Source organism: Elaeis guineensis, chromosome 12 (assembly GCF_000442705.2).
Source record: "Elaeis guineensis isolate ETL-2024a chromosome 12, EG11, whole genome shotgun sequence".
Taxonomy (NCBI): Eukaryota; Viridiplantae; Streptophyta; class Magnoliopsida; order Arecales; family Arecaceae; genus Elaeis; species Elaeis guineensis.
In genome coordinates, this window is record NC_026004.2 from 25,863,497 (window position 1) to 25,884,125 (window position 20,629).

General features: G+C 44.7%; 1 protein-coding gene across 4 annotated transcripts; it reads left to right on the plus strand.

The window, feature by feature from the left end:
- The first annotated feature begins 1,785 nt into the window (after nt 1–1,785).
- Nucleotides 1,786–20,281, plus strand: LOC105054618 (BTB/POZ domain-containing protein At3g05675). 4 transcript variants are annotated; one of them, XM_019853865.3, is made up of 3 exons: nt 1,786–2,100; nt 4,860–4,929; nt 18,522–20,281. In XM_019853865.3, exons 1-3 carry the CDS (start codon nt 2,079–2,081, stop codon nt 19,822–19,824), a joined length of 1,395 nt encoding a protein of 464 aa, XP_019709424.1. In that variant the 5' UTR covers nt 1,786–2,078; the 3' UTR covers nt 19,825–20,281. The 4 variants fall into 4 exon arrangements, with proteins under 4 accessions (XP_019709424.1, XP_019709425.1, XP_010934481.1 ...); XM_019853866.3 differs by having other exon boundaries at nt 4,884–4,929; XM_010936179.4 differs by having other exon boundaries at nt 1,788–2,100; nt 18,439–20,281.
- Nucleotides 20,282–20,629: the final 348 nt, after the last annotated feature.

A 20,629-nucleotide genomic window follows, 5' to 3' on the forward strand; every position in this document is an offset into this window, starting at 1 on the left:
CTTTTAATAGAATAATAGAACTTGCTTGAAGGCTTTTTTGATGGAACAAAATTTAAGCAAAAATTACTGTAATTGTAATAAAAATTTAAATTTGAAAAATAAAATATGATAATTAATCAACTACTTTAAAAATAATTATACAAATAATTATAAAAGACTTGAACCATAGCAAAGTGAAAAACTGAAGAGATTTGTATGCTACAACAAAACATACAGCACATCCATTATAAAAAAAAATACTATGCTTCCCCTATTATGTCGCAACAAACAAATCCATGCAAATATGCAATTATATTGTGTGGACTATCTTTTTTTTTTTTATTGTATGTACCATCTTTTCTTTTTTTTTTTTCTTCTTCTTCTTCCATGGTAAAACTTTTTTTTTCCTTCTTTTTCTTCCACGGTAAAATAGAGGAGAAAGGACTTCTCTCTTTTCTTCAACAGAACAAAAAACTTTTTGTCCCCTTATTCCTGAGGCAAGACAGCAAGGGAGATCCTCCTCCCTGACCAACACCACCCACAATTAAAGGGGTGGTGCCCGATGACTGGACGATGACAACCACAGGCTCCGATGACCGACGGCGGCCCAATAGTACCGGAAAGATCCAAAAAAAAAAAAACAAGAGAACTTGCTCAACTAAGATTTCAAGAATTTTTCTGACAATAAATCGGTAAAAACTCAAGCTTAAAATCTATAGCAGATTGAAGGAGGAGAATTGAAGAGATTTACTTGGCTTTTTGACAGATTTTGATCTGATTTTGATGCCCAAAGTAAAGAAGAACCATCGGTGAACAACAGAACATAGAGAAATTAAAGAAATTTTTATGATGATTTTGTGAGAAAATATTAATAGAAGATCAAGGCTTTTAAATAGATCTTTAAACAGATCTTTGATCTTTTGAATATCTTTGGTGCAGGACGATTAGAGCTGAAAAGTCGTTGGGAGCCATTAGGAGAATGACGTTTGGTTTACTGAAAAAAAAAAATTAGGGGCCTAAAAAATTTAGGAGCCTGAGGCAGTCGTCTAGCTCGATCTGTCCGAGGATCGATCGTACTATTTTTTTTCTTTAAAAAAAAATAATAGCAAACATTAGTATAATCACCAAATGAAGCGAGAAGTTACGCTGTTTTAAGCGCAACCCCATCACTTATCTAAAGCGGTAAAGAGCTGCTGTATACAAACCAAATTTAGATGTTCAAAGTGTGTGTATATTCTGGAGTGCACATTTCAGTGTGCCTCGAATGCAGTATTTTTGAGCGCAAGTGGCATCTCCCTCTCCATGCCCCCATGAAGCATAGAGGACCATGATCTCAAGAACATATTTTAAAGATGACTGCTATACCACTTTTAGCAAAAAAAAAAAAGAAAAGAAAAATCTGCAAGCTAGCCAAGAGGGCCTTATCTAATTACCACTTGTAGACCCAGTTGGATCAATTCCCAGAAGGAAAAAGGGCCAACTTGAATTAAAATATCAGAGAAACAACCGCTTCTCCCTCCCCCTCTAGATAAACGACAACCAAATGACTCCCCATGCCCCTTTTGTCCACCTGGCTTCCACGTAGAAACCCCATCTCCATCACCTACCACACATCTCATGAGTTCACCGACACCTTCGTTCAGTGTATTAGCAACCCTTGGCCCAAGAAGAGGACAACAGGGACATCAGATAGACCACCCCCTCTAATGTGTTCCCCACTAAATCTCCACTGACTGATCAAAATCAAGACAAATCCATATAAATGGAACCGACCTTAAAGTAGAAGTAGGCCTTTTTGCTCCACCAATCATTTGTCAGGGGTCTCTGACTCAAGGTTTAAAACTCTTAAAGGGTCTCTCTTTTTTCCCTCTCTGTCTCTATCCCCAGAAATTAACGCAGAGAGCGGAAGAAAACAAGCAAATTTGGACGGTCTGATCTCCATTGGCCTCATTTCTATCTTCCTTCTTGTGGGTGGTCTTTTCTTCTTTCCCTTTTGTTTCTCAGTCTCTCAGCGAGTGAATCGGGGTTGGGGAGAAGGGAGGAGAAAAAGGTGCCAGTTTTTCCATATTTCTTTCGATCGGTCCACCGATTTCTTTGGAATGAGGAGCCTATCTTTCTGTGGTATGAATCCTCTAATCCTTCTTTGGTTTTGTTGATCGATTTATTTCTTAGAATCTATTTTTCTATTCCCCTATTAAAAGAATCTTTTTTCCCCATCTCTAGCTGGTTATGAGGTGTTTTATAATTTTCGGTTTCGAGCTATTAATGATAGCAAGAAGAAAATTTTGGGGTATTGATATTTGGGTAGATAAGAAGTTGTGATTTGATAACTAGGATTGGGTGATTGGTGCTGCTTTGGGTTGACATGAGGTGCAAAAGTTGTTTCTGGAGGCGACTCTGAATTTATTGCTCTGGATCAGTGGAATGAAAGGTTTGAATGTTTTTCGATTTGGGAGAATATTAGATTTTTTTTATAAAAAATAGCTTAGAGGAAGTAAATGATTGCGACTGAAGTTTCTTATGGAGGTCATATGGTGGAGTTCTCTAGTGGCTGCGGTGTATATGATTAGAATGAGGAATTTGGATGATGATTTGATTGATTGCTGATTGTTTGTTTTTGATTGAATTTCCTAAGGGGTACGATTGAGCCCATCATTTAAAAATGTTTCTTTAAGAGTCATGTTGATATATGGAATATTAGGGCAGCAGATAAATTTGGCTTAAGAGATTAAATGAGGGTTATTTACTAGTGAAATCAAGAAATTCTTTTACTAACAATGTCTACTGAACACTAGAATCTAAAGATTGAACCAGGATGATGAGTATGATCACAAGTTTATTGCACATGTTGAGAGACATTTCCATATAATGCAATATGGAAATATGAGTTGTATAACTCAAATTCCATTAAACTTCCCCAAACCTAGTTGCATTAGGTACACATGCTAGTGTTGAGTAGTCATTGATATTAGAATTGGAATTGGATGCAAGTTTAAGTGTCTGATATGAGAAGAGCAAAGAAACAAGATGAAAGAAAAAACAGCAAAAAAAAAAAAAAAAAGTTCTTGTTAACTGTATAGTAGATTAAGTTTTATATTGTAATGTAAAGAAGGTTAAAAAGCAGCATTTGTTTTGGTTTTCTATCTGAGATGTAATTGACGAATACTTATGGATGTTAATGCTAACTTACTAGTAATCAATCAGTTCGTCTCACCAAGACAATGTAGCTCTTGATTTAATACATTAAAAACAATCGATGGTATATCGGAAAAGGAGTATACCAGTAAATTTGTGAAGCTTTGGAGATCATAAAAAGTGGTCACAAATATGAATCATGAAGTACAAAGTTGTTCATTTGCTATTGCATTTACAACTTAAGGGCATTGACGTCAATTATTGTTACAGAAGACACTAGGATGATAAATTATGTGTTTTTTTGTTAAACTCTTAAAGAATACTAAAACAATAGTGGTGATTGGCTTACCAATGTTATTGTTATTAAAATAGGGGGACCTTTTTAATTTTGCCGATTTCTGGCTGAAGCCGCTAAATGTTTTGCCAACTTCACTTACATAAATAATTGACGAGTATGTGTTTAATTTCATAATTTCTCACAAAAGAGGAATCCTGTCCTATATGTTTGCTAGATCTCAAGGCACCACAAAAGTAAGAGCTTTGTATGATATAAGTTACCAGAATGCATCCTTATGATTTAGTTCAAGACTATAGATAATTGGATACTTTGTGTTTAAGGCTTTTGGTAAAGGAATAGGAAAAATGGGAACAAGAAAAGTTATGACCGGTGGCATCTTTTTGGTTGTCAAAAATCTTATGCATAGATAGAATACATTGAGATGTTATTGAGTTGATTTTTCTTAAATAAGCTTAAAAATGGGAATTATATCTTTCTTTGTTGTTTCTATGTATTTTAGATTGTAAATTTTGTGATTTATGTGATGAATATTCATGTCTAACTTCAGTATGCACATACAATGATGATTGGGATAGTTAATTTGATGCCCCACATTCTTTCTTGCAAAAAAAAAAGTAGCACTTAGATTAAAAAGAAGAACATGATAGAAAATCCAAAAACCAGAATTTGGAGGCCAAAAAATGTTGTATCGAGGATGTTTAGGACATTTCTATGCATAGCTGACTTTTGCAAGTGGAGGTGGTCTACAATTTCCTCTTGGCAAGAGCAAAACTTCGTTCCATCACTTCTAATTAAAACCTCTCCTCCATACCTAAGTGCCAACGTCACAAAAATTTTAATTGTCTTTGGGCAGCAACTTTTCCAAAGTAATGGAGCAATTAGGCAAATGATTCTTCCACCATGGTACAAAGATATACAGGAGTTGATTGAGAAGACCCTTGAAGCAAACCATCTCCATAAATGTTTACCCTCATTGGCATTAGGCAGTGTCAGAGATACCACCTTTTACTGATTTAGTTTTTAATTCATGCAAGTATAGGTTTCTATGATGAATGCTACCTTTTTACTGATTTAGAAAACCATTGAACTGAAAGAAACAAAAGATTTTAAAACAAAGGAAGAAAGCTAATATTTGTGGACATTGATGCAAGGGTTGATTTTAATGCATAACAAAGACTCTAATTTGGTAAGGTAGCAAGCCAGGCAAGGATTGATTCATACAAAATATAATGTTACCAATATCATAAGGAAAATCTGTTAAAAAGTTAAACTATATTAATGGAACTGAAATTAACATAAGGATAACTAAAATAAAATAACTCCTTTACTCATTTTCTTTTTCTTGGCTGTCACTTTATGCTTTTAACATCATTAGACTTTATTGTCTCCATTCTTTAGTTTCTCTTAGCTTAAAAATATCTGAACTTTTGCATTGTGGGTTTTTAAGGGGCTAACGGGGCATGCAACACAGGTACAGAAGTTAACTTACAATTTTCTTGGATGGATATGGAAGCCAGGTAATATTGAAGATGCCCTAATTATAGTTTTGAATGTATGCCCATATCAAACTATCATAATTGGTACAGCATAAATTGAAGGAAGTAGTTCTCCTTGAGAATTCTTATTTTTCTAAACAAAATCATTTAGTTATCTTTGGTGTGTTAATGCATGGTTCTGGCATAAAAATAGTGTTAGTTATTAGTAATTGTTGATTATGGTTTTTGAAGATAAATTTAAGGAAAAAACTTTGTCAACATTTTAAATTGCAAACTTGGAAAGTGTGTTCTTAAATGTGCCACAACCCAAGATTCAAACTTATTTGAAATTCAAGAAGCAAATATCATATTAGTTACTTTGGCTGCAAAGTCAGTATATGATTGAGCCATCCTTAAACAAACTATACAGTCACAGAGTTAACTAAAAGAGTATCACATACCATAAATCTTAAATAAAATTCAAATCTGAAATTTGAACTTAGCCTATCATGCATAATACTATTCCTTTAATACTTACAAAGCAGCATTACTTCACATGCAACTACATTGTTTCTGCTTCAATAATCACTAGATCCAAAAGCAATCACAAAACATGGAGTCCACTTACTCTCGAAAGGTCCACTACAGCCATCACTAGGTGTTGGGTATAAAGTGCCCCCCCGACCGAAGTCTGCAGAGGACTGATCCTTCGGGGCTCCTCCGGCTCCCGACCTTGTACGTGACGCCTCTCCGAACTCCCTCGGCCGTCCGGACTTCTTCGACGATGGGCCTCAGTGTTCACCCATCGGGCCGCCCTAAAGGCCCTCTGAGCCTCGCTGTTAGCCGTCCTTCTACAGCAATCAACTACCCCCGAACTTCTTTCGGGCTTCGTCAGCATCCGAGCTTCCCCGATAACGAGATTTCTATAGTAACCAGGCTCCTTCCACGTTTCTACGGTGGTCGACCGCCTTCAGGATTCCAGCCGAGCTCCTGCGATAGCCAAACTTCTACCGCGAGCGGCCTACTCCGAACTTCCACTATGAGTGGTCTGCCCCGAACTCCTGCTGCGAGCAGTCTACTCTGAACCCTTACAGCGGACGGCCTACCTCGAATCCCTACTGTAAGCAAATCCCATTCGAGCCTCTGCTGTAAACATATTCCTTCCGAACTTCCATTACAGGTAGACTTCAGCCGAGCTTCTTCGTAGTCGGGTCCCGCGACAACCGATCTTCGATCGAGCTTCTACAATGGGACAGGACTCATCGGCCAGGTCGCTACTCTGAGCTCCCACGACAACTGACCTTCGATCGAGTTTCTACAATAAGTGGTCTCCTTTCAGCCTTCTACAAGAATCAGACTTCGACCGAATTTCCATAGCGATTGGGTATTGGATGAGCTTCTACGACGATCGGGCTCCAGCAGCTGGATTCCTACAACGATCGATCGCCTTCGATATCTGCCGAACCTCTCCAACGCCATCCGAAGTCCATCACCAGCCGACCTTCTACCAGATCCTTCATAAAACCGAACTTCCCCAACGGATCATCCTCAAGCGAGTTTCCACATCGGACGAATCCCAGACGGACTTCTCTAGCAATCGGATTCCTACCGGGCTTCGTCAACGGAAAGTCTCTACCCGAGCTTCTACAGCAGGTGACTCCCACCTATAGTATCAGCGCTTAAGGTACCCGACAACAGTAGACTCGGGGATATCCGAGCTTCTCCCAGACCAACAATAGAGAGCCATTCCGCTCCATCAGATATCCCAGTCGAGCTCCCAGCCGACGGATCCGAGCTCCCTGCAACGGATTTCATGCAGCTCCACCACTCTCTGACGAGTCGCGACAAGAGCCGCCCTCCTGCTCCACTCCCTGCAACGGATTTCATGCAGCTCCACCACTCTCTGACGAGTCGCGACAAGAGCCGCCCTCCTGCTCCACTCCCTGTAATGGATTTCATGCAGCTCCACTACTCTCTGACGAGTCGCGACAAGAGCCGCCCTCCTGCTCCACTCCCTGCAACGGATTTCATGCAGCTGCACCACTCTCTGGCAAGTCCCGACAACGGACACCACTCCACTCTCCGCAACAAGCTCCACGTGGCCCTGAACGACCCCTGACGCCACTACTCTCCGTAACAAACTCCACGCGGCTCTGAGCGGTCCACTACCAGACGGTTACAGACGTCGTGGTCGGTCAGTTACACCCTCCATCTATAAATAAGGAACCCCCAGACACGTTCTCCTCTAAGCTGGTAACTCTATCTCGAAATTCTGCCGAAATTTTCGCTCGAGCACTCCATTTCTGTTGAAGCAGAGTACTGACTTGAGCGTCGGAGGGTTTTGCCGGAGCACCCCCAACTCTGGTTTAGACTTTCTTTGCAAGTCCCGACGACGGCCGCGGTCATCCCAGCTCCAGCTTCTCCGACTTCGACGGAATTCTGCACCAACAGAATTGGCGCTAGAGGAAGGGTCCTGTGTCTTTGCAGTACCTTTGTTCTTAAAGGAGTGCTCAACGGGATCGATTCCGGTCATCTTCTCCGACATTCTCTTCTCCTTCTACTAGATCCTCACCTGATGCCTCCCCGCAGAGCGTCCACCAGGCGATCTACGGCCTCCGCGGCCAGATCTCAGGCTCCGGCTTCACCTCCAGTTTCCCAGGCCCCTCCTCCTCCGGCAACGGCGGTCGGAGCGAAGCAATTCGACCTACTGGTTCAGCAGGTCAGGGGCCTCACTGAAGCGGTGCAGGCCATGCAACAGCAACAACAGCCACAGGCGTCGGTGCGGTTGGAGAGAGCGTCGTCGGAATTCCAAAATCCGATGGTAGGGCGGGCCACTTGGGCCAGTCGCCCCGTCTTTCCCGGAAAGGCAAACCCAAGGGTGGAGAGCCCTCAGTCCAATCACGATTCTACTCCTGGAGGATCTCTACCTCCATTCTGTCCGAAGACCTTCGAGACCCGCAGTCGCGAGGACTTCCTGGATCGAAGGCTCCAAGAGATGAACCGGCGGATTGAAGAACTCCGCCACGCTCCCCCTGCTTATGGTGAGGACATCTGTACTGACCCTCTTTTTTCTCAAATGATCATGCAGGAACCGATCCCGTCAAACTTCAAGCTCCCCCAATTCGAAAGCTATGACGGGACCTCAGAGCCGGTCGACCACCTGGAAGTCTTTCGGACGATGATGCTGCTCCATGGCGCGCCAGACGCCATTCTGTGCCGAGCTTTTCCATCCACCCTGAAGGGAGCAGCAAGGAACTGGTACTCGGTGTTGAAGTCGGGTACCATCTTTTTCTTTGATCAGATGAGCAACCAGTTCGCGGCTCATTTTGTTAGTAGCCGGCGTTCCCGGAGAGGTTCGAAGTCCCTCATCAACATCAAGCAAAGGGAGGGAGAATCCATCCGGGCTTATATCAACCGTTTTAACGTCGCTGCATTGGAGGTCCGGAACTTGGACCAATCGGTCACGATGGCCGCTCTGAAGGGCGGCCTCTAGAAGAACGACCTTCTGTTCTCCTTGGAAAAGAAGTATCTCAGGGATTTCGTCGATTTGCTGGCTCGAGCCGAAGGATATGCCCGAGCAGAAGAAGCCTTCAAGATGAAGGACGAGGAGATCGCGAGAGAGCGGCAGGCGGGAGACTCGAGCAAGTCCGTAGCTGGAAAAGGGCCGAGTGAAGCTCGGCCACGCTCTCGAACTCCTCCCGGGCACGGGCGTGCCCAGACTCCTCCCCGAGCTCGTAAACAGAGAAGCCCGGACCGTCGAGTTCGGCGAGGCTCTTCTCCCGGGAGATTCCACAGCTACGCCCCTCTCAACGCATCGAAAACTCAAGTGCTGATGGAGGTCAGGGAGCAGCTCCCAAGGCCGGAGAGGATGTGCTTGCACCCCGAAAAATGCAACCCGAACAAATTCTGCCTCTATCATCATAACCACGGCCACGATACGGAGGAGTGTATTCAACTCCGAGACGAGATCGACGAGCTCATCAGATGGGATTGGCTCGACAGATTCATTCGACGCCGACCTGAAGGAAGAGAAGATCGGCCTAGGGCCCCGCCGCAGCCGGAACCGCCAAGGAGGGAGGAGCAACCAGAAGATCGGCCTCCGATTGGGATTATCAACTCCGTCTCGGGGGGATCCCGGCGAGGAGCAGACCTTCCGCGGTTATAGAATTTGAAAAATCTACGAATGTATTACCAACAACTTTGCCCTGAATGAAAATTCTCTTCATATTTGTGCATTCTTTCTTTTGGTATGAGCTTACAACGACGGGAGATAACTCCCCCATACAAACGAAACTAAGCGTGTTAGGAACAGGAGGAGAACCTCGTCCTAACATGAGCAAAGTCGAAGGTCCAGTTTTCTAAAGACCGGATGGGGGGAGAGGCCCTTACAACGGTCCTTATGTGCCCCCACAGTCTTGTTAGGAACAGGAGGAGAACCTCGTCCTAACATGAGCAAAGTCGAAGGCCCGGTTTTTTAAAGATCGGATGGGGGGAGAGGCCCTTACAACGGCCCTTATGTGCCCCCACAGCCTTGTTAGGAACAGGAGGAGAACCTCATCCTAACATGAGTAAAGTCGAAGGCCCGGTTTCCTAAAGATCGGATGGGGGGAGAGGCCCTTACAACGGCCCTTATGTGCCCCCACAGCTTTGTTAGGAACAAGAGGAGAACCTCGTCCTAACATGAGCAAAGTCAAAGGCCCGGTTTCCTAAAGATCGGATGGGGTGAGAGGCTCTTACAACGGTCCTTATGTGCCCCCACAGCCTTGTTAGGAACAGGAGGAGAACCTCGTCCTATCATGAGCAAAGTCAAAGGTCCGGTTTCCTAAAGACCGGTGGGGGGAGAGGCCCTCACAACGGTCCTTATGTGCCCCCACAGCCTTGTCAGGAACAGGAGGAGAACCTCGTCCTGACACGAGCTGAAACCGACTGTCGAGAACGAGGGGAGGACCTCGTCCCGACGCAAACAAAGACTCGGTTGATCGACAAGGAGGAAAGCTTCCTCAATGGCTCCTCCATACTCTCACGGTCCCGTCAAGAGTGGAGGGAAGACCCTCACTCAAACACAGAAGAAAAAGGGAGACGAAAAGAAAAGACGACGAACTACACCGGCGATGGGCGAAAAACGAACCACATCAAAGGCACAAGGGACCTCGTCCCGACGAGAGAGAAAATTCTTGTCGAAAATCTCTAGTCCCTAAGGACAAATCGACACGGTGGCAACTAAGAACCTTCAAACTACGTTGGCAACGAACAAGACGGAAGACAGAAGAAGTTCGGTGAACGACGAATCAACGCAAGAATCAGCAAGGGATTACAAACTACGTCGACGCCAAACAAGATGGAAGACAAATGGAGTTTGGTAAGCAACCATTCAATACCAGAATGGGCGAGGTAATAAACGATTTCATTCACATTTCATTGGTGAAGTATGCATTACAAAGCCTTAAAGGCCAAAAAAAAAGAAAAAGAAAAAGAAGAAGAAGAGGCTCTAGGAAAGCCCAGTTTCTTCCGACTTCGAGCTCTCGGTTTCGGCCCTTGCTATGGATTGCCTTAAATCTTCGACTTCCTCTTCTAGTTTTCTTTTTTTCAGCAGCATATCCTGGAACATCCGGTGAAACCGCCGGCGCTCGTCCTCTGACTCTCGAAGCCTCCTCCTCAGAATCTCGGACTCTGCCTCGGCATCCTTGACCGCTTGCTGCTCGTGGACTAGTTGAATCTTCAGCCGCTGCAGTTCGGCCTCCCCCCGTCCAAGGGCCACAAACAATTCTGCCATAGTCTTCCTCAAGGAGCAGAGCTCATCGGAGGCTTGTGCAGAGGCAGGCTGGACTCTCCCGGACAACTGCCTCCGAAGGTGGGCTACTTCGTCGGTCGCCGTCTGGAGCTTCCTTCGGTAGTCCTCTACCTGCCCACTCCAGCCGACTCGGTAGGTGTTATAGTTCGCCTCAGCGTCCTGCAGCTGCTTCTGAAGGTCGGAGAACTTCGATCAGTCTCGGTCGCGGTTGGCTTGGACTGTGAGCCATGACGAGCTTCCTTCCAGCTGGCCGATCTTCTCCCGTGCAGCCGCCAGCTCGGCCTCGAGAGAGATGATCTTGGAAGCCTGAGCCCAAGATCGATCGCTGGCACGCTTCCGGAGTTCCTCGAGCTCCGTCACGAAGTCGGCCTTCTTCCGGGTGAATTCCATGAGCCCCTTTTTGTGGAGGTTTTGAAGGCGAATAGCCTCCGCAGTAACTTTCGAGTGGCTCTTCCTCAGTCGGTGGCGTTCGTCTTCTAGCTTCTTAAATTTTCCTGTCAACCGACGAACTTTCCTTTGGAGGTCTCGTATCATCGACTTCATGGGAATACCCTTCGGCAGGGGAAGAGCTTCGGCAGGACACTGTCGTTGGAAGATAAAAGCGCCACGACTCAAATCAATGCAAGAGGACAAAAAGAAGGAAAAGAATACGAAAAGGGGGGAGGGACCCTCCGTAAAGACGAATCCAGCTTCATTGATCAAATAAGTTTCAAGTACAAGAGAACAAAAGAAATATATATATCACCACAAAGGAGAAATACAAAGCTAGAGGTTTCGGACCTCTGGGGCAGAAGTAGAGGGGCTCGGCGTTCCCGGAAGATCGTCAGCGGCGATCGCGGCGGTCGACGAGGTCCCGACTGGAGGAGGACCGGCAGCGGCTTCGGATGGTCCGGCTTCATCATCGGACGCCTCGTTCAGGAAGTCGAAATCCAACTCGGGAAACCTCCCAGCCACCTTCTCTTGACAGAGTTCGAAACTCTTGATGAAGGCGTCCTGATCGAACTGGATCTTTAGATCCTCCATCTCGGAGGAGGCTTTGAACTCCTCCACTGCTCGGGCCCCTGCCTCCGAAGTCAGGGACGGAATCCGCACTTTCAGCTCGAAAACCTGCGCCTTCAGCTCGGAAGCCTGCGCCTTCAACTCGGAAACCTGCGCCCTCAGTCCAGAGATTTCGGCCTCAGTCTTTCCTCTCTCCTCCAAGGCGGTCCTCAGATCGGATGAAGTTTGTCCCTTCTTTTCCAGTGCCTCCTGGAGACTAAGGACCTCGGCGATCTTCTCCTCGAGGCGAGCGGCCCCAGCTAGGCGGCCCTCCTCCGCCCGAACTGCCTCCCTCTTGGCGATCTTCACCGCCTCGACGTTGGCGACCAGCTGGTGCCCGATCTGCACGAAAGGTCGGGGAGTCAATATAAAGGCTGAAGAATAAGTCGAATAAAGAGGCAAGGAGGAAAAAGGGTGAGTTAACCTACTTCGAGGAAGGATCCCAGGGAGTCCCAGACCCGCAGCTCGGGATCGGCGAGGACGATCCTTTCAACGACCTCGGGCAGAATGCACCCTTCGACCAGCCTCTTTATTAAGTCCCTGTTGTTAAAGGGATTGTCCCCAAGGTCCTCCTCGGAGTCACTGGCCCCCTCAACGGCGATCTTGCGACTGCGGCTCCTCCGGGCCAGGGTCTTCTTCCTCTTCCTCCCTTCAACCCCAGGTATCCTCTCGGAATGAACCTCGGGAGCGGGATCCTCGATCGGGGGGCTCCTTGAAAGGGCTCGGGGGACTGCGGGTTCGGCATCGGAAGGGACTTCGACGGCGACAGCCACCGGAGCAGGTGCGGCCGAGCTTGTTCTTTCTGTCCTGGCTCTCTTCACCGACCCCGAAGTCGAGGCATCTTTCCTCTTGTGGGTCTTGAGACCCTGAGCTAGCCTCCGAGCCACGCTTGCGTCCATGTTTGCGATAAAAGGAAATCAACACGGCTCGGAGGTGAAAAAGAAAAAAAAATGAATGAATGAAATGATGAATCGGTACCGGCAGGATCAAGAGGGCTCAGGCCGACGTTGAACAAAAGTTGTTCCCTCAGAAGGTCGGGGAGGAGGGGGGCCTGATAGGCCTCGAGTTTTTTGGAGGCCTCAAGGTCATCCCTTTCCAGGGTAGGAGCCCGATGGACGGAATCCCTCAGGGAGCCCCACGAGGTTAGTCCTAGCTCCAAGGTCAGGCATCGGACATAGAGGAACTTCTCCTTCCAGTTATAGACAGAAGAGGGGGCGCCCTTCAGCAACCCCTTCTTACCGAACTGGGGGGAGAAGTACCATCAATTCTTTGTCGAGGGATGGCGCTTGAAGGTGTAGAAGTTCCTAAACAAAGAAAGAGTCGGCCGAACTTCAGCTAAACTACAAAGAGAAAGAAACCCTATCAAAAACCTAAAGGAGTTCGGCACGACGGAAACTAGAGAAATATTCAGAAAACGGAAGAGAGCAACGACAAAGGATGGCAGCGGAAGTCGAAGTCCGACACGGAAGGCCTCCTGGTACAGACAGAAGCGATCGGGAGGAGGGGCGCTAGCCCGATCAGACGGTCCGAGAAGCTCCAGCTCGTACTCCGGAGGAACTCCATACTGAATCCTTATCAGTGAGAGTTCATTCAGAGTCAAGGAGCCGGGGATGGTGTCCGGCGCAAAGGCCAGACAGGGTTCAGTCCTGGCTACAGGTTCGGCTGCGATACCAGGACTTTGGGGAACTGGAGCTGATGAACTCCTAGAACTACTAGAAAAGGAGATATCGGAAGACATTTTGGATCGAACGAAAGCTACAAAATTTCGAAAAAATCAGAAAAATAGCGAACAGGCCCTTAAGGAAGCTAAACGAACAGGGCACGAAAAAAAAAAACAGAAAAACAGCGAGAAGTTCCAGGACTAACCTAGGTTGGCCTGGGGAGTGCGGGAGGGCGGCAAGGACGATGGAAGACCCGGAGGACGCCTAAGGTCGAGAAGGACGCTAGAGGAGGCTGGAGCTCTCGGGGAAGAAGAAAGGACCGAAGGACTCTCTCAGGCAGGGTGAAACCCCTAAGGAGGAAGACGTGTTTAAATAGGCAATAGGACCTAGAGCGGTTATGATTGCGGATCTCCTCTGATCGGTCTGTACCTACTGCATGTCCCACTCACTTTGACAGGCTGTTGAAAACGGCTGGCAGCTGACAAAATTATTGTGCCGTACCTAGAGCCATGCCCCAGCGCAAATCCCAAAAAGAAGAAACTTTTTTCGAAAAGGCTCCAGTACCAGCGTACCGAGCGTCGAAATATCTGGCGACCGTTGAGTACCGAAATCAAGGAGAGCAGCTTCGGCCGTGAGAAATTCTCTGTACTTCGTTCGGAATCCGAACTCGGAAGTAGGGGGACTGGTGTTGGGTATAAAGTGCCCCCCGACCGAAGTCTGCAGAGGACTGATCCTTCGGGGCTCCTCCGGCTCCCGACCTTGTACGTGACGCCTCTCCGAACTCCCTCGGCCGTTCGGACTTCATCGACGATGGGCCTCAGTGTTCACCCATCGGGCCGCCCCAAAGGCCCTCTGAGCCTCGTTGTTAGCCGTCCTTCTACAGCAATCGACTACCACTGAACTTTTTCCGGGCTTCGTCAGCATCCGAGCTTCTCCGACAACGAGATTTCTACAGTAGCCAGGCTCCTTCCACGTTTCTACGACGGTCGACCACCTTAAGGATTCCAGCCGAGCTCCTGCGATAGCCGAACTTCTACCGCGAGCGGTCTACTCCGAATTTCTACTACGAGTGGTCTGCCCCGAACTCCTGCTGCGAGCAGTCTACTCCGAACCCTTACAGCAGACAGCCTACCTCGGATCCCTACTGTAAGCAAATCCCATCCGAGCCTCTGCTGTAAACATATTCCTTCCGAACTTTCATTACAGGTAGACTTCAGCCGAGCTTCTTCGTAGTCGGATCCTGTGACAACCGATCTTCGACCGAGCTTCTACAATGGGACAGGACTCATCGGCCAGGTCGCTACTTCGAGCTCCCACGACAACTGACCTTCGATCGAGCTTCTACAATAAGCGGTCTTCTTTCAGCCTTCTACAAGAACCAGACTTCGATCGAACTTCCATAGCGGTTGGGTATTGGATGAGCTTCTACGACGATCGGACTCCAGCAGCTGGATTCCTACAACGATCGATCGCCTCCGATGTCTGCCGAACCTTCCCAACGCCATCCGAAGTCCATCACCGGCCGACCCTCCACCAGATCCTTCATAAAACCGAACTTCCCCAACGGATCATCCTCAGGTGAGTTTCCACATCGGGCGAATCCCAAACGGACTTCTCTAACAATCGGATTCCTACCGGACTTCGCCAACGAAAAGTCTTTACCCGAGCTTCTACAGCAGGTGACTCCCACCTGTAGTATCAGCGCTTAAGGTACCCGACAACAGTAGACTCGGGGACATCCGAGCTTCTCCCAGACCAACAATAGAGAGCCATTCCGCTCCATCAGATGTCCCAGCCGAGCTCCAGCCGACGGATCCGAGCTCTCTGACAAGTCACGACAAGAGCCGCCCTCCTACTCCACTCCCTGCAACGGATTCCATGCAGCTCCACCACTCTCTGACGAGTCGCGACAAGAGCCGCCCTCCTACTCCACTCCTTGCAATGGATTCCATGCAGCTCCACCACTCTCTGACGAGTCGCGACAAGAGCCGCCCTCCTGCTCCACTCCCTGCAACGGATTTCATGCAGCTGCACCACTCTCTGGCAAGTCCTGACAACGGACACTACTCCACTCTCCGCAACAAGCTCCACGTGGCCCTGAACGACCCTTGACGCCACTACTCTCCGTAACAAACTCCACGCGGCTCTGAGCGGTCCACTACCAGACGGTTACAGACGTCACGGTCGGTCAGTTACACCCTCCGTCTATAAATAAGGAACCCCCAGACACGTTCTCCTCTAAGCTGGTAACTCTATCTCGAAACTCTGCCAAAATTTTCGCTCGAGCACTCTATTTCTGTTGAAGCAGAGTACTGACTTGAGCGTTGGAGGGTCTTGCCGGAGCACCTTTAGACTTTCTTTGCAGGTCCCGGCGGCGGCCGCGGTCATCCCAGCTCCAGCTTCTCCGACTTCGACGGAATTCTGCACCAACACTAGGCATTCTGAAAATGTTCTATCAAGGTTTTGAATATCATGCATTAAGGTTGTCCGATTTTTTTCATAGAACAGGATGCCCAGTGATACTCGAGATGATGGACGTCTTGTCTGATCCTAATCCATTTCCAAATTCTCATCCCGATACTCAAGACAGTCCATCCAAACAATCGAGATGATGGGATGCTTCACCCTCCCATTGGTATTTAAAACCTTGTGTTCTATAATAGTTGGATTGAGCTATACAGCTAAATAAGTAACTTTAATATGGTCAGAAGAATTTAAGATTTCATTAAAAACAAATGACTTTCAAGATGCAGCACATAAATCAAATTCATTGGAAAGTTTAATTGAAGTTTTGTTGGAACCATTTTATAGTGAAATGCCAAAATCAAAACTTTCAATAAGGAATGAGATGCTATAAAAGGGACTAGAGAACACGATTTTAGAAAATGGTTGAAATAATTCACATAAGATTACATTTCCTTACAAAGTTCACTTGTGCCCTTAATGCCACTTGTGTTCTTATTGCTAATGAAGGTGACACCATATATATACTTACCAATAATATGGATCAGGCCACTCATATCCTCAAGGTCTGCTCGTACCACCTAGCCAAGGTCTATTTCTGTTTATCATAATATCTTAGATGAGGCCACATATATACCACCAAGAAGGTCCATGTTTGTTATTCTTGTTGATAACTCCAATGAGGTCAAATACGCCACTTGGCAAGGTCCAGATATATCTATCAAGTAGGATAACTATTCAAAATTAAATAAAAATCCATATATGCTATCATGAAAAACTCCAATGAGTGTAAGCATGCCAATATAATGATATGTCAGAAAAGTTGTATTAAAACTGTTTAAGTTTAGGATGCATAAATACAAGTTTCAAAAATATCAACTGGAATCATATGATTTTAGATATTTTCAACTAGAAAATTGGAAATTGAAACCTAATTTTGGACTAACAGTGTCCAAGGTTTCCAGAAGAATTAATTAGATCTTGCTAACTAATTACATGTTTCAAAAACTTCATAAAAATTGAGTAGAGACCAAAGTTTGAGTGAAACTGATGATTTACAAGATACAGCTAGAGCTTTAAGGTGTCATGAAAGCTCAAAATTGACTAAAAGGTTCAGAAAAAATAAAAGAAACTTGAGATTCCAAAATTGACTAGGTTTTAGAGTTTCAAAACAATAACTTAGCTTGGAATTGGCTACGAAGTTTTAAAACATACACTAAGACTCGAATTCAAGATGTATGGTAAAGACAATACAGAAGAAACCATAAGTAGAAATTAGTTATCAGACGAATTTCAAGAACATAAACTTTAAAAATGACTACAAGGCTCAAAGCACCTACAGTTAAAGCAAATACTAAATTCAAAGGTGTGGGGAAAGATTGCTTGCATTATGATGCAAATTAAATCCACTATATCTTCTCCAAGCTTTCCTATATAAAAGGACCTGCACACTTCTCAAACACCCCGTCTTTTTTTCCTTCTTCTCGGCTTACAATTTTTGCCCCTATTCATATGTATAATAGGTTGGTTACCTATGTAGGCTTCTTGGATTGTCTGGTTTCAGTTTACTTAAGGTATTGTATGTGAATAGAGAACTACCCTTGCGTTTGATTTTTAGTTCCATAAAAGTACCTAAAAGTTCAAATTCCATTAGAATAAAAAGTCAGCTTCCCAACTCAAGAACAAAATATTTGATTTTAGGCAGAGGGAAATAGTGGCATTTACATAGTGAGTTATTTCTTGAATCTTAAGAGTTTATGATTTCTATTGTATCCTGACATTGCTAGAACTTTAAGGCTCATTAAGGAAGATGGTATAACATTAAAACATTTTATCTAAAATGGTGCTAATAAACTCCTAATACTTCAGTGTAAGGATTCTTATTTAGATGCTACATTTGCTCTTTTTATACATGTGGGTTTACTAAAAAGTTGTAGAAGATGCTGCATGGCCATCAATTCCCAGCACTCAAATACATTAATATATACAATATATTTGCATATTATATGCATTTATATAATACATTTATATATTATACAATATGTAATATAATAGTATCAGTACCATACAGTTCTAGGACAAAACCAGCACAAGGCTCAGTACCGGTATTTAAAACCTTAAATAAAACAACTCAGTTATTGTAAATGATTGTGGTGTTCCGATCCATTTTGAGTTCTATCAACTAATAAGTGTGGCACATTTTTCCCTAATAAATTGAAGTTTTTAAGAAGCATCATTTAATGATGAAGTATCAAGTTTTCAGTATCATGTCTATCTGAGTTGTTATTTCAAGATACAATAGTTAGTACCCCTTCTGGATATGAAGTTTCAAGAAAATTGGATATACATTGGAAGATTAAAAAGCTACCAAGGTATATGCAGGTATTGCACCACAAATTTCTCCAAAGAAAGAGTAGAAAAGAATAAGGTAGTCAAAAACTCATCTAGTTGGTTTTATTGACATTGAATAGTTTCGTGGTATGGGTATATTGGAAATCCGAGAAATTACATCTTTAGTTCATACTATTTTCATGCTGTGCCACATTAAAATTTGTTAAAATTTCATAGTTAGCAGCTGAGTTCACATTTTCATTGCAGATTTATAGCATCATCTGGAGACTTATTGTCTATATAAAGCATGAATCTCATTAGACTTTACATAACCATATGGACCAAGCCAGGGCAGCTGGGACATGCAAGTTTGGTGATCAGACCACAAGTGATGTCACTGTTCGCTTGAGAAATAGAGATGGGAGGCCTGAGTGGTTCCATTGCCACTCGTTCATTTTAACAAAAAGGAGCAAGTTCTTTGCAAACTGGCTTTGTAAGCATCCTAGTGATCCAAGAACTGAATCTAATAACTGCATAGAAGTACACTGCCCAGGATCAGAGTCTGATCACTATGTTAAGCTCTTGAAGCTTATATACCTCTCTGAAGAGTCAGTTTCAGACTCATGGGATTCTGTAAAATCTGCCCTTGGTGTTCTCCAAGCTTCCATGGCTCTTCAATGTGAAACAATCACCAAGAGCTGCATCCAGTACTTGGAGGCTGTGCCCTGGGATGAAAAGGAAGAGGAGGAAATTTTAGAAGTTGTTCCAACCTTAGGTCCAGAAGCCATGCCTATATTGGCCCGGATGCAACCTGTCAACATCAATGCCACTAAGAGTGTTTTCATCTCTGCAGTTCGCTTGGCTACAACTATTGAAAATTCATTTCCTCCATTCACAGATGAACTGAAGTCTTCCGCTCAGGAACAAGTAGAGTACATGCTTCTGGAAGATGAAGAGACTCCATTAATAGCAGTCGATGAAGATGTGAAGTACGAGGCAAGAGCGGGCCTTGCCAAGATGTTTACCACTTTTGAGAAGGGACTTAGTTTGCTGCCCTCAGAGTATGATCAGTCACCAGAGGCAGCGGAGCAGAGAGTCTTGCAGAGCCTATTGGATCTTGAGTGGATGTGTAACATACTCCCAAAAATGGAAATGATGAAGGATTTCGTTTCCGGCTGGGCTTGCATCTCTGATCATGTGCTTGCAACCGTTCCAGATGAGAAATACAGCTCTGGCTTGTGGGCGGTCAAAGTGAAGATGATGGAAGTGACAGGGAAGGCTTTGGATGCCATTGGGTTTGGGAATGTGGTTCTTCCAGCACTATCCAGAGTCCAGTTCCTCAGGACATGGCTTCCTTATATTAGGAAGTTGAAGCCCTTGCTGGATTCAAAGAGTGCTGATAATGAAGCATTTCCTTACAAGATGGACAGCGATCTGTGCCAGAACATTGAAGGGGCTATCAACTCGCTGGTGCTTGCCTTGCCATCAAGTGATCAAGCAGAGATACTTATGGATTGGATGCAGAGGGACGAGCAGTTGAAATATCCTGATCTGAGTGAGGCATTTGAAGTATGGTGTTACCGGACCAAATCAGCAAAGAGGAGGCTGCTGGCGGGTTTCAATGCAATAGACAACGCGACCATCACCCTCTGATGAGTCCATTTCTTAATCTTGTATCAGTGGGTGATTTTGGTTGAATTGTCATTGTTGTAAGTTGCAGCAGACGATAGCCTTTGTTGTCTAGATCAATCATGCTTCTTTTTTTTTTGTTAATTTAATATTTTAAGGTAAATGGTACTGCTTAAGAATTGCGCATTGCGGAGACAGCCTGAGTCTGGAGCACATGGTTCAGACTGCAGAATCTCTTCTATAATTTGATTGCAAACTTCTTCAACTAAGCATGGATTTTGATAGGGGAACTACTTGTTGCTTCATCTGCTCTCTTGGGGGTTGGATTTTTGTGCCTTAAGCAAGTTTCTCACTTGTGTGTTATGTAGCGAGGGAGATGGATTGCTTTTTCAAATATTACTCGTTCCATGTAATCTTGCTGGCAAATTCTTTGTGCACCGGGCGGTATAGAAAATCTGACGTGGAGCACGTCATTTTGTTCGATTGGTTTATATAGTCATTGTTTTCTAACGTGCATTTAATGTTTGTAGATCGATTTTTTCGTTTACAATTTTGTATGATTAAAATATTCTTGTTGTATAGTAAAATTATGATATCCTAAGTCTATATTATGATATCTTGTGTTCAGAAAATTATAATTTTTGTCCATAGAATATCATAATATAATGCAGGATGTCATAATATGTATAGGATGTTATAATTTTTTTTCAAAGAACAGGATCATTTTTATCATTCAAAATTTTCAAATGAAAAAGTCGATCTATAAGTATTAAATGTATGTTGAAAAGTGGTTAGATAAAAATATTTTTTTCATATTATAATATCATGG